This window comes from Micromesistius poutassou (assembly GCF_964030765.1).
Source record: "Micromesistius poutassou genome assembly, chromosome: 9".
NCBI lineage: Eukaryota > Metazoa > Chordata > Actinopteri > Gadiformes > Gadidae > Micromesistius > Micromesistius poutassou.
The window spans coordinates 17,724,106-17,737,726 of record NC_140279.1 but is presented as its reverse complement, the minus strand read 5'-3'; the positions used below and the strand labels follow the sequence as shown (position 1 = coordinate 17,737,726).

Genomic DNA, 13,621 nt, shown 5'->3' with positions numbered 1-13,621 from the left:
TTAACAACTTGAATGCATAGGCTATTTCCATTGATTTATTTTTATCGATTCGAGAACATCATGGAATCGGAAAGCCTACAGAAGCAATCCTTTCATTTTAGTTAATCCCTTTGAGACATAGTTTCAGGATAATTATCCAGCTTGTTGTTCTGTTTGCTATTAAGACACTCGACTCTCTCAACCGAGCGCTAGCTTGCTGTATTTTTTAAGATGGGATGTTTGGGGACCCTCGGAATTTGTGACATCACGGCATGTTTTATGGCTCTCCCCTCGAGCAGCGGAGCTCTGAGCGCTGAGGTGCGGGGGAGGCGGCGCGCGTCGGGGGAGGATTCAGCACGCCGGACAGCTCCTGCGGGAACTTCCTCCAACCTCCTCCTCCTCCTCCTCCTCCTCGGGTCCGTTGCAATTCAGTCGTCCCTCGGTCACTACTCCACGCACAGTGACGTCACAACTGTTCATGGCCACTCACAGACCACCTATTCACCGGCCTTTTCCCCGTAACCACGTGACCACATTTCTTTACAGAAAGTTGTCAACAGCTGAAACGATTATTCCTGTTTTGTTATTTTCTGATACAAACAAAACTACCATAAATTATAAATTCAATAAATAATCATATTTAAAATATAGAATAGTATGTTGTGTAGTTTTGGTTTTCTCAAGTTGGTTGAGACTAAAGGTTCTGAATTCGAGTCCCATTGTTCATATATTGCCAAACCCTAATTCTCCTTAATGCCCTGTCTCAGTACTGTCTGACTTTAAACCCTACTCACTCCTTAATGACCTCCTTAATGACCTGTCTCTGTACTCACAGTCTAACCCCCTCCCTACCCCTTAATGACCTGTCTCTGTACTCACAGTCTACCTGCTTCTTACTGTCTCTGTTTTAACTCTCTAACCCCTACCTGCTCCTTAATGGCCTGTCTCTGTTGTAACTCAACCACTGCCCTGCTTCTCAATGACCTGTCTCTGTATATACTGTCTAACCCCTACCTGCTCTTTAATGATCTGTCTCTGTATATACCTTCTAATACCATGCTACTCAAGGACCTGTCTCTATACTAACTATCTGACCTATATGCGTCTTAATGACCTGTCTCTGTACATACTGTCTAACCCCTACCTGCTTCTTAATGACCTGTCTCTATACTGTCTAACCCCTACCTGCCTCTTAATGACCTGTCTCTATACTGTCTAACCCCTACCTGCCTCTTAATGACCTGTCTCTATACTGTCTAACCCCTACCTGCCTCTTAATGACCTGTCTCTATACTGTCTAACCCCTACCTGCCTCTTAATGACCTGTCTCTATACTGTCTAACCCCTACCTGCTTCTTAATGACCTGTCTCTATACTGTCTAACCCCTACCTGCCTCTTAATGACCTGTCTCTATACTGTCTAACCCCTACCTGCTTCTTAATGACCTGTCTCTATACTGTCTAACCCCTACCTGCCTCTTAATGACCTGTCTCTATACTGTCTAACCCCTACCTGCCTCTTAATGACCTGTCTCTATACTGTCTAACCCCTACCTGCCTCTTAATGACCTGTCTCTATACTGTCTAACCCTACCTGCCTCTTAATGACCTGTCTCTATACTGTCTAACCCCTACCTGCCTCTTAATGACCTGTCTCTATACTGTCTAACCCTACCTGCCTCTTAATGACCTGTCTCTATACTGTCTAACCCCTACCTGGTCCTCAATGACCCGTCTCTATACTCACTATCTGACCCATACCTGCTCCTCAATGATCAGTACTGTCTACCCTACCTGCTTACCTGCTCTGTATCTGTCCTAACCCTTGCTGCTCCTTACAGTCCTGTCTCTGCATTCAGTGTCTGCCCATATCTGCTCTTTCATGACCTGTCTGTTGTCACTGTCTGACTCCTGTATATGTGCAAGTTCTGTCGTTTTTTTTTTTTTTTTTTTGCAGTTTATGGTTATATTTCTTTAGGTTAAGAATAGGCCTACAACATAATTGTATCTGTTATATTGATGATTTTTTTTGGAAGTATAACTATTTCACAGTCTCAACAATGTTGAGAATTTGAAGTCAATATATAGCCTATATAATAGCCTATGCATTGTGCATTTACAGAATAATAGGCATGCGTGTTATATTGTGCTATAAGGCGCCCCCTGGTGGCAAAGGAGGGTCATACTTTAGGTCCACTATTGGCTGTTGACGTTGCAGTGTGCACGTTGTGCAATATATTTATCACAATACGCCCGAGCATTGAAGTGTCACTTGATACAAAGAGATGATATAAAGTTTATGCTTCACGTTTAATTATTTTTAATTCAGCGGAAGCGCCCATCTTTTGGGTTTTTCTTCTCTCGAGGCTTCTTCCCTTTATAATTATTGTTATCGCCTGTTTTATGACTCTTATTTATGACACACGCCAATACATGTCTTGACTTCCATCGAATATTGCGTCAAGGCGTGGATATAGCTACCATTTCGCGTGTCCTTACATTAGTGGCTGGAGAGCACCACACAAAAAGAGAAACCCTGAAAAAGCCTGCAGGCTGACGGTTAGGCTTAACGGCTAAAGTTAGAGGTCCTTTGTTTGGAGAACAAGGGACGCTGTTCTTTTCGCGCTTGCTCCGAGGAAACATGTGGAAGTGATTGTGCCTATCGGCTGGAGCGCTGTTTCTCGGGCTGCCAAGCGCTTAGCCTCCGGGGGGAACCTCGCTCGGATACCCCGCTTCACTGCCCCGAGATAGGTGACTCCTAATGAGCCATTATTCTGCCCACCCCTCGGTCCGACAGGTCAACCCCGGGCTACGAGATCTGGGGACTTAGAGAATAGTAGACGGTCTATGTGGATAAACAGCTGACACACCTGCACCAACACGTAGGGGACCGTGCACACACGTACACAGACACACACAGACACACACACACATCCTCTCTCTCTCTCTCTCTCTCTCTCTCTCTCTCTCTCTCTCTCTCTCTCTCTCTCTCTCGCTTCAAATCTATTAGCCTAATTTCTCCCATACTTTTTAACATTGCAGCTGGCAGGCAGAGAGAGAGAGAGAGAGAGAGAGAGAGAGAGAGAGAGAGAGAGAGAGGAGAGAGAGAGAGAGAGAGAGAGAGAGAGAGAGAGAGAGATATATCACCAGTAGATATGGTGGTGTTGGAGCGCCCTCTATGAGTTTTTAGATGTTTGTGGTTTAAAAAGAAAAACACTTTTCCCATCATGTGGCAAACAATTAATACTTATTGTTTGCATACGAAGTATGCATATTCGGAGAAAATGTTAAAAGGGAATAGCGCATTTCGGTTGGCGAGCGAGATATTCATATATTAGGGATGTTTTTATTAAGGGCCAATCAAACTTCATCATGGGCTTAAACCTAAAGATTGTTATCCAGAAATATTCTTAGTTGAAAGATAAAAGGAAAAAAATATCTGTAGGGAATTAAATACAACAAATGTTGATCTAATTTCAAACGACCAACTCGAAACGCTGCTGCTCCTTTTTCTGAACGAGACTCTTATTTTGAAGGGATCCTCTGCGCTTTATGGGGGGAGAGGAGGAGAGGAGGGGGGCATTTCCTGAGAGTTATTTACTTTGAGCCAGATGATTAGTTTTTTTGAGGGGGAGGAGCAGTATGGACTGTAACATTGAATCAATTACAGGTCGCTGTGGCCCAGGCGCATTCAGAAACGCGGCTGTGGAAGTGGACGGAGCGGCGCACGTATGCTCGCTCTGCCGGCGAACAAACCACTTCTCCGGACACATACTGCCCTTTGGACCGGAGCCTCCTGGAGCCTTTACGCTCCCGATGCGCATTGGATGTAATTAATCGAAAGGAATATAAATCACTGGGATTGTAAAAGGTAATAGAATGGTTTGAATCTTGATCATCATCACTTGAGTTCATTTCATTTAGTAACAAATGTAAGCTATGTTGGCGCCCATTAATTGAGGGTGTGGGACTTGTTTTTTAACGTCAATTAAAAAAATAAATTATACCAAAATAAAACAAACTTAACCTCATAAAATAGATTTAGTTAAATTACCACCACTTAAAATAAAGTGTTTTATCCAATCATTTGGAATCAGTTGAAAATCTGGCTGTTGATTCCCTGCAAAAAAAGTTATTCCTCGCATGGAACTGGACCTGGGATGCCCGCTCCTTTTCCTTTTCTGCAACACGTTATCGGGCGATATAGGGATGATAGGAATTCTTGCTTATCGTCCACCATATGGTCTCACCTCCGGGGGCCTAGCGGGCAGACGTGGCTCCCTTGGCTGGATGAAAGTGCTTCTTGTCGGCCTCACAGCTGGAGGTGTCACCTCGCGGACTGAAGGGCTATTGTGGAGATGCCTGACACTTAATGGAAAACACATTGGAGAAAACCTATTCCTTTTTTTTCTACCCATTTTTTTCTGCACATGGAATGCTTTAAAAAGGAATATCTGTATCGCAATGATCCGAGCCTGCGGAGCAGAAAGTGGCAAAGAGGAACGAAACTTGCATTTGGGCAAACTGCGTTCTTCCACAGAGTCACAACTTTTGAAGCACTCCCGATGGATACAGGAGATACGGCACGCGTATAGCGTAACTATAAATGTAGTAGCTTCATTCTGCTGTTAAGATTGACTTACTTTGTAATCCTCAAGACGCGCTGCAAAAAAAAAGTCAAGAGTCAAAGGTTTTAATGAGTGAGGGCTCATTAGGGATCCGCTCCCCCGCTGTGTGGGAAAGACAGGGCTCAGAAGAGAAGATTGATGATCATCTATAATCAATTAATCGATTCAGTGCACACATGTGTGCGTACTATTAAGCAATTGGACATCGTATTTTGTGCAAAGTCAGAATAGGAGAGAGTATAGAGTAGACAGTGGGGCTACATTCCTCCAGTCTAGCGCACGAACGGAGCGACATGGAGACTGGGAATGACTGCTGGCGGAAACCTCATTTCGAAATGTTGTGCTTGCAAAGAGTTGTGTTGACACCCTGACCAAAGACGATTTGCAATGTCTGGAGATTCCCATGCGAATAATACTTTGTTGTGTAAGCGCGTGCGCGCGTGCGCGAGTATGTGTTTGTGCGCGTGGAGGGCGTCCACTAATTATACTCTTGCTAAACCCAGGTTGGCACGGTAATTAGCCTGTCCTGTCTCGGATGAACCGGAGCCACAAAACACTTGGTCAGGGCAAACGGTTTTTTGGAAGAATATTTTGTAAAGGGCCATTGTTCGATGGATTTCCCATAAAATCCATAGGCTATTGGACAAAGCGCACAATGCATAGAGACATTGCGTTATGATTTCAAAGGAGAAAGGGAAATAAATCACTTGAAAACAGAGGTGTGGAGAGATTGTTTCAACTAGGGTTATGGTTATAAAGCAAGAGTTGAAGAGCCAGTTGGGGAAGTTTGGACCCCTAACCCTAACCCTTACAGCAGTGTGCTAGCCAGTTATCCAGTGTGCTGGCTGGGTTGGTTCGCTCTTCTTCACTTGATGGAAGCCAGGGTCCGAACATCCCGGACAGATAGGCCTAACAGATAAATGAACGTCCATGGACAACATGGTCTAACGGACCACGATGGAACCAATTCGATGTGTTTGTTGTTGTTTTAAAGATATTCGATTTAAATTGAAAACGAGATACACTTTATATGTTGGCCCTTGTTTTTCTGCGCGTATGCAATCCCCATCATGGGACCATATCTTAAAAAAGTGATTTAGCCTTTTACTATAAATGTTAGGCCTGTATATATTTGTATTTATAGTATAGAGATCCACTATCACTCATGATAGTTAATGTTGAAACCGTTTTTTGTAGAATCAATTCAGTTGGCCTATTCTTGTTTCAAAAATTGCAGAAAAGGACTGTAAAAAAAAAAAAAAAACTATGCGGAGACGAGACCGGCTCGACGCAGTCATAAAGCGGACTCTGTCGCCACCTAGCGGCCAACGTGTGTAGCCGGACGGGAACTTAGCGCCATTCGAGAAAAAGAAAAAAAGTTCTGTCCATCTGCTTGTCCCGAATATTCCCCAGATGTGCAGCCAGAAATCAACGCCCTTATACTCAAAATCACACAGAAACACCCCCAAATGTTACCGAAAACATGCCTCACAACACAGAACTGAATATTAACCCTATAAAGTAGGCCTAGTGTTTTAAATGGAAATATCAATGTTGTCGGATGAGCTTGGAGTCCGTCACGAAGTCCTGCTTTTCATTTACAGGACGACCAAAAAACAAGCAACGGTCATGGCCGGAACGAAGAGATTCCTTACATTTGGAGTTGTCTTGCTGGGCGTCATATCAGGTAAGGACGCAATATTTAAAGATGAACTAACGCTTTTTTTTTCTTTTTTTTATACGGCTATTACGTTGCTCGTTGCACATTTTCATCCAACGTATCCTTTTTTTTGCAGCTTCCTTCGGACGCTCCGCGCCGACCATCGATTCCCAAAAAGACGAGTTCGTCCTCTCGCCTCTCTCCACGTTCAACATCAGCTGCATGGGCGAGAACGTGATCTGGGCCGAGCCTCTGCCCGGCAACACCGTCGTGATCCCGGACTCCGACTCGTCCACGCTCTTCATCTACAACGCGTCCGTGGAGCACACGGGACCCTACACCTGTCAGAACCAAAACCCCGACGCCCGACCCGATGACGCAGACGAAGAACTCGACGAGGCCGTTATTTACGTTTTTGTCGCAGGTGAAGAATAATTGTCAAAGCCATTTTATTTGGTCATTGGTTCAACTAGAGTTGTAATGTTTTGGGAATACACATGGGAATAACGTAACGTAAGGTATTGATAATTGGGAGGAGGTTCTTGTGTGGCAAAGTTCTGGATGTTTGCGTTGCGAGCCGTTGCCTGCGTCGCATTGATCGCGTCGCCCCGACGTCATTCCACGTCCCAGACCCAGAGGTCCCGTTCGTCCCGGAGGAAGCGGCGAACCTCATGGTGTTCCCGATGTTCGGCAACGGCGTCATCATCCCCTGCCGCGTCTCGGACCCCCACTCCCACGTGACGCTGAACAGGGTCCCCGGTGGCGAGGAGATTCCCGCCCCTTACGACAACAAGATGGGCTTCTTCTTCAACATGCCGGTGGGCCGGTACCGCTGCGAGACCACCGCGGCGGACGGCCGCACGGTCCACAGCGAGACGTACACCGTGGAGAACCTTAAAGGTGAATTTGACGCGTGTCTGTCTTTTTTTTTAAATTTCTTTTGCTTGCTCCATGGAATGGAATTAGTCAGCGAATATTAAAGCGATCATAGGCTATGTTTTGATGATAGTTGACTTATTCACAAGTTTGACTGGAAGAGACCTTTGACCTTGGGCGCTAGTGGCTGAGGGACCTTTTCCCTTACCAAAGCAAAAGCTCTCAACCGCAGGCAAACCAAACTGCGGGTAGCGAGACTAAGGAGAATAGCGAGGGAGTTCTGGGCATTCTGGTCACAGCTTGTAACAGTCACTCCTTGCGTTGACCAATCAGAGAGCTCACTGGTGATCTAAGGTGTGACATCATGTCATTATCAGCGTGGGAGATGACCACATGGGTATCATGCCGGGCATGTGTGTGTGTGTGTGTGTGTGTGTGTGTGTGTGTGTGTGTGTGTGTGTGATAATGTAATGATGTCATGAATGTCATGTCACGAAAAACCAATTTGTAAGAAAAAGAGAGCGAGATGATGGTAAAGTGACAAAGAGAGAGAGAGAGAGAGAGAGAAATAATACATGAAGAAAGAAGCAGAGAGTGAGTGAAGGAAAGAGAGAGAGAGAGAGAGAGCGAACTGAGGTCATGGTTGTGGTCAATCGAGAGATGACTGTTCTTACATCTGTCTGGCTTTTTGTGTGTGTGTGTGTGTGTGTGTGTGTGTGTGTGTGTCTGTGTGTGTGTGTGTGTGTGTGTGTGTGTGTGTGCAGCAGAAGAAGAAGAAGAGGGTGAGGACTTCCACGTGGAGGTGATTGCCAGCGAGGAGGCGGTCAGGGCCGGCCAGCCCTTCAACATCACCTGTGTGGCCCCTGAGGGCCCCCTCTATGTGCAGAACTGGCTCCACCCCAGGAGACAGGTACTGAAGCACCGCCTCCGTGTCTCTGTCGCTACGTCGCTCTCTCCGTGGCTCTCCCTCTCTTTCTCTCTCTCTCTCTCTCTCTCTCTCTCTCTCTCTCTCTCTCTCTCTCTCTCTCTTTCTCCATCTCTCTCCCACCATCTTTCTCCATCTCTCTCTCTCTCTCTCTCTCTCTCTCTCTCTCTCTCTCATCTCTCTCTCTTTCTCTCTCTCTCTCTCACACATACACAAATACTTACATCTCCACCTCACTCACTCACTTTCTCTGTTTCCCTCTCCTTATCCCTCTCTCACACACAAATACATACATCTCCACCTCACTCATTCACTCTCTTGCTCTCTCTCTCTCTCTCACTCACTGTCACAGACACAGAAAACATACTCTGGCTCTCACACACAAAAAACCTTTGAAGCATTGCTTTTTCAGCTCTTTAACGTTTCCCGGCAGTTTTCTGCTGACTTCAGTGGCAGTTTTCTCTCAGTTTAATGTCCTCTGCTTGGCCGCTGAGTTCCACACAGCAGAGAGAGTCTTTCTCAGCATTCAGTGTAGCACGGAAACGCTCTATTTAACGGCGGGGGGAAAAAAGTGGTACTTTTGTCTTCTTTTACTTTTACAATCATTTGGAGCCAAACTGGGCGGTGTTTGAAGTCGGAGAGAGTTAGCCTTAAGCTGTTAGCCGTTAGCCGTTAGCTGTTAGCCATTAACCATTAGTGGTCTAGGACAGCGGCGGGAGAGGAAGCAAGCGGTGCTTAACAAGGGGACCAGCAGACGCCAGGACCATTAGACGAGGCAGAGCAGTTAAACCAAACTCCCGAACCCCCAGCCAGATGAGGAGCAGAGGAGAGGGGAGGAGAGGAGGGGAGGGGAGAGGAGAGGGGAGGAGGGGAGGGGAGGGGAGAGGAGAGGAGAGGAGGGGAGGGGAGAGGAGGGGAGGGGAGAGGAGAGGAGAGGGGAGATGAGAGAAGGGGTGCAGAGGAGAGGGGAGAAGAGAGGAGAGTGGAGAGGAGAGGAGAGGAGAGGGGAGAGGAGAGGAGAGGAGAGGGGGTGAGAGGAGAGGAGAGGGGGTGAGAGGAGAGGAGAGGAGAGGGGGTGAGAGGAGAGGAGAGGGGGTGAGAGATGGGAGGTTAAAACATCAGCACAACTGACCTGAAGACAGGAGCTGCCTCAAAGGAAAACACGGCCCCTAAATCACGTGCCCGACCTTGCCGTGTCCAGAGCAGATATATGCCCCACTTTAGCATGACCCCTGGTGACCCCCCCCTTCCCCCCATCCCGCAGAAACAGTGCGGTCCTAGACATGTTCTAGATTAGTTTCCGGCGTGTCCGACTTTTTATTTAATTTCCAATAATGTGTGTGTGTGTGTGTCTGTGTGTGGTGCATGTGTGAAGCATGGTGTGTGTGTGTGTGTGTGTGTGTGTGTGTGTGTGTTATGCGTGTGTGCTATAATGTGCGCGCGCAGGTCCATAATCCTCGCAGCACATTGTGCTACAAAGCGTCTGTTTTAGTGGGAATCCTGCAAGCCTTTTTCCAGAGGCGCTGAGTTGAATCCCAGCTCCTCTGACGGCTGCACAGGCTCTATGCTGCAATTACAGGCCTTTAAAAGGCCCCGGGATCCTGATTTATACCCTGGGCCCCCGCGAGTGTTTTACCGATCAGCCCTCACCAGCAGAATGCAGGCTCTCTGAAGACAAGACATAGGAGGACATACCTGTAAAATGGAAAACCACCAAGAGACACAGAGCTGAATATCAGCTTAACAAGACACGCCGAAAGCTAGGCTGTCGTCAGTTTCCCTTAACCTTACCGAAGCCTGATGTTTATGTATCTTCCTCCCCTCTCATCTCCCTCCCCTCTCCTCTCCTCCCCTCTCATCTCCACTCATCTCCTCTCCTCTCCTCTCCTCTCCACTCCTCTCCTCTCCTCCTCTCCTTTATTTATTTTCATCCTCTCTCCTCTCCCCCTTCCCTCCCCCCATATCCTTCTCTCCTCTACTACTCTCCCCTCTTCTCCCCTCTCCCTTCCACGTCTCCCCATATCTTCTCTCCTCTGTTCCTCCTCTCTCCTCTCCTCCTCTCTACTCCTTCTCTTTCACCTCCTGTTCCCGTCTCTCCCCTCGTCCCTTCATCCACTCCTCTCATCTCCCTCTTCCTCTCCTCCCCTCCTCTCCCCTCCTCTCACCTCCTCTCCTCTCCCTCTTCCTCTCACCTCCTCTCCCTCTTCCTCTCACCTCCTCTCCTCTTCCTCTCCTCCCTTCCTCCCTTCCTCCCTTCCTCCTCTCTCCTCCTCTCCTCTTCCTCTCCTCCCTTCCTCTCCCCTCCTCTCCCCTCCTCTCACCTCTTCTCCTCTCTCTCTTCCTCTCCTCCCTTCCTCTCACCTCCTCTCCTCCTCTTCCTCTCCTCCCTTCCTCCCTTCCTCCCTTCCTCCTCTCTCCTCCTCTCCTCTTCCTCTCCTCCCTTCCTCTCCCCTCCTCTCCCCTCCTCTCACCTCCTCTCCTCTCCCTCTTCCTCTCACCTCCTCTCCCTCTCACCTCCTCTCCTCTTCCTCTCCTCTTCCTCTCCTCCCTTCCTCTCCCCTCCTCTCCCCTCCTCTCACCTCTTCTCCTCTCTCTCTTCCTCTCCTCCCTTCCTCTCACCTCCTCTCCTCTTCCTCTCCTCCCTTCCTCCCTTCCTCCTCTCTTCTCCTCTCCCTCTTCCTCTCCTCCCTTCCTCTCACCTCCTCTCACCTCCTCTCCTCTCCCTCTTCCTCTCCCTTCCTCTCCCCTCCTCTCACCTCTTCTCCTCTCCCTCTTCCTCTCCTCCCTTCCTCTCACCTCCTCTCCTCTCCTCTTCCTCCCTTCCTCCCTTCCTCCTCTCTCCTCCTCTCCTCCAGGCTGCGGACGCCGTCCAGTCGAAGCAGTCCTCCCCAGACTCCGTGGCGTACACCCTGAGCGTGGCGGGCGCCAGCATGCAGGACAGCGGCGTCTACGAGTGCTCAGTGACGCACGTCGTCAGCGGGCAGACCCGGGTCCACAGCGTGGCCGTCACCGTGTTCGGTAAGAAACTCTGATTGCTGATTGGCCGATCATGATTGTCACGTCATATATTTATATTGTCTTTATTCATTCATGTATTTTTCCTTGCAATCCCAAAAAAAGGGTTGATGTATGTCAATTGTAAAAACAAAAAATGGAATTTCTCTCTCTCCCCCCTTCTCTCTCTCCCTCCTTCTCTCCTCCCCCCACCGGTCCGCAGAGGAGACCTCGTTCGTGGCGCTGGACCACAGCGGGATCGGCACCATGGAGGAGGTGTCCCTGCTGGAGCAGACAGAGTTCACCATCCTCCTGGACGCCTTCCCGGCCCCCAAGGTCTCATGGCAACGGGACGGAGCCGCCATGCCCGAGAACTACTACCTGTCCACCAAAACCAGCCACATCGCAGGGAACCGGTGAGCAGCGCGGTTTATTTATAATTGCACGTCAGGCACGAATGCAACTCTAGGGGTTTAACATAAGCTGCTACTGATGATGACTCAACTACAACTTTTAGTCTCCACGCAACGAAAAGTATGTAGAGTTTGTAATGCATTGTGTGTAACGCGGCAGGTACGAAAGTGTTGTGACGCTTCGGCACCCCCTGGAGAAGGACAGCGGTAACTACAGCATCACGGCGCTCAGCGGAGACCGCTCTGCCCACTTCTCCTTCATGCTCAGGGTCAAAGGTAAGCTGGAGGATGATGGATGGATGAATCAATCGATGGATGGATGTTTGGCTGATGGTTTGCTCTAGTTAGATGGCTAGATAGATGGATGGATGGATGGAAGATATACAGATGGATAGAGAGATGGATGGATGGGTGGGTGGGTATGTGGGTATGTTGGCATATGTACTGTTTAGTACATCCTACGCGTGAACCTCCTAAGATGGGCGCAATTTGGTTGCTTCTCTATCTCGGGATATATCGGGGCAATATCCCACGATTGAGATCTCAAACTCGGGACGTCGTTTAAAACGCAAAAAAGGGACACGCGTGAGTGACGGTCGTCTATAAAAACAAATAAACCCCAAAAAGCAAAAAGTGTGTTCTTGTTCATTCATTCGGAGCGCTGTGAACGTCGTGTGGCATACAACTAAAACGACGAACAACGAACAGCGGTTCCACACACACACGTGTACACTGACCCGCCGCCGCCGCCGCGCTCCCCTCAGCCCCCAGCAGCTCGGTGGGCTTCCTGCAGGACTTGCCGGTGCTGAGCCCCGACCGGGAGGACATGGTCGTCCCGCTCCACGGCCCCTTCGGCCTGAGCTGCCGCGGCCGCGCGCCGCTCTACTGGAGCACGCCCTTTGACCTCCCCGAGCAGACCCGGACGGACGGCGACGGCCTGTTCGTCTCGGCCCTGGCCGTGGACGCCGCCGCCGCCCACCACACGGGCCGCTACAGCTGCCACTACGCCGACGCCGAGGACGACGACGACACCGTCGGCATCTACGTCTACGTGCCAGGTACCCGTCTGTCTGTCTGTCTGTCTGGCTGGCCTTCTGTCTGTCAGTCTCTTCATACCAGGTACCCGTCTGTCTGTCTGTCTGTCTGTCTGTCTGTCAGTCACTTCGTACCAGGAACCCTTCTGTCTGTCTCTTCCTACCTGCCTGTCCGCCTGCCTGTCTGTCTGTCTGTCTGTCTGTCTGTCTGTCTGTCTGTCTGTCTCTTCATATCAGGTACCCGTCTGTCTGTCTGTCTGTCAGTCTGTCTCTTCCTACCCGTCTGTCTGTCTGTCCATCTGTCTGTCTCTTCATACCAGGTAACCCGTCTGTCTGTCTCTTCCTACCTGCCTGTCCGCCTGTCTGTCCGTCTGTCTGTCTGTCAGTCTCTTCACACCAGGTTACCCGTCTGTCTGTCAGACCGCGTGTCTGTCTCTTCCTACCGGGCACGAAGGACGGAGACCCATCCATCTCCGTCCTTCTGTCTGACTGGTGGTGGTTGGTGTCTGGTGTGGTCTGATTGGCCCGAGTGCCGTCGTCGCCGGCTGGTGTCTGATTGTCCCCCCCCCCCCCCACACACACACACACAGACCCAGAGGTGCCCTTCCTGCCATCCCTGCTGCCGTTCGGCAACCACATGGTGTCGGAGCCCAAGGACATGGCCATCCAGTGCCTGGTGTCCGACCCGGCGGCCAACGTGACCCTGTTCGACGTGTACGCCCAGCGGCCGGTGGCCAGCGTCTACGACAGCCAGCGCGGCGCCCTGGGCGTGTTCCCCGCCGGCACCTACGCCTGCAGGGCGCTCATCAACGGCCAGGAGCACGTCAGCCAAGAGTACATCGTCCACGGATTCCCCCCCGGGACAGGTGTGTGTTGTGTGTGGTGTGTGTGTGTGTGTTGTGTGTGTGTGTGTGGTGTGTGTGTGGTGCGTGTGTGTGGTGTGTGTGTGTGTGGTGTGTGTGTGTGTGTGTGTGTGTGTGGTGTGTGTGTTTTTGTATGTGTGTGTGACTCTGTGAATCTGGGGTGTTCACTGATGGCTTCCATGTTGAGGAGGGAGAGAGAGAGAGTGAGAGAGTGTGTGTGTGTGTGTGTGTGTGTGTGTGTGTGTGTGT

The 13,621-nt window shown here is 49.6% G+C and overlaps 1 protein-coding gene across 1 annotated transcript in view; it reads left to right on the top strand.

Moving 5' to 3' along the window:
• Nucleotides 1-3,699: 3,699 nt before the first annotated feature.
• The window catches only part of pdgfra (platelet-derived growth factor receptor, alpha polypeptide), a 20,019-nt gene continuing 10,097 nt past the window's right edge, over nucleotides 3,700-13,621 (top strand). Inside the window, exons 1-10 of the mRNA XM_084472955.1 lie at nucleotides 3,700-3,850; nucleotides 6,212-6,294; nucleotides 6,404-6,691; nucleotides 6,898-7,167; nucleotides 7,908-8,053; nucleotides 10,924-11,086; nucleotides 11,286-11,478; nucleotides 11,636-11,751; nucleotides 12,240-12,533; nucleotides 13,100-13,375. Of these exons, the coding sequence (XP_084329081.1) occupies nucleotides 6,237-6,294; nucleotides 6,404-6,691; nucleotides 6,898-7,167; nucleotides 7,908-8,053; nucleotides 10,924-11,086; nucleotides 11,286-11,478; nucleotides 11,636-11,751; nucleotides 12,240-12,533; nucleotides 13,100-13,375 (1,804 nt within the window). The 5' untranslated portion in view covers nucleotides 3,700-3,850; nucleotides 6,212-6,236. The remainder of the gene's footprint in view (nucleotides 3,851-6,211; nucleotides 6,295-6,403; nucleotides 6,692-6,897; nucleotides 7,168-7,907; nucleotides 8,054-10,923; nucleotides 11,087-11,285; nucleotides 11,479-11,635; nucleotides 11,752-12,239; nucleotides 12,534-13,099; nucleotides 13,376-13,621) is intronic.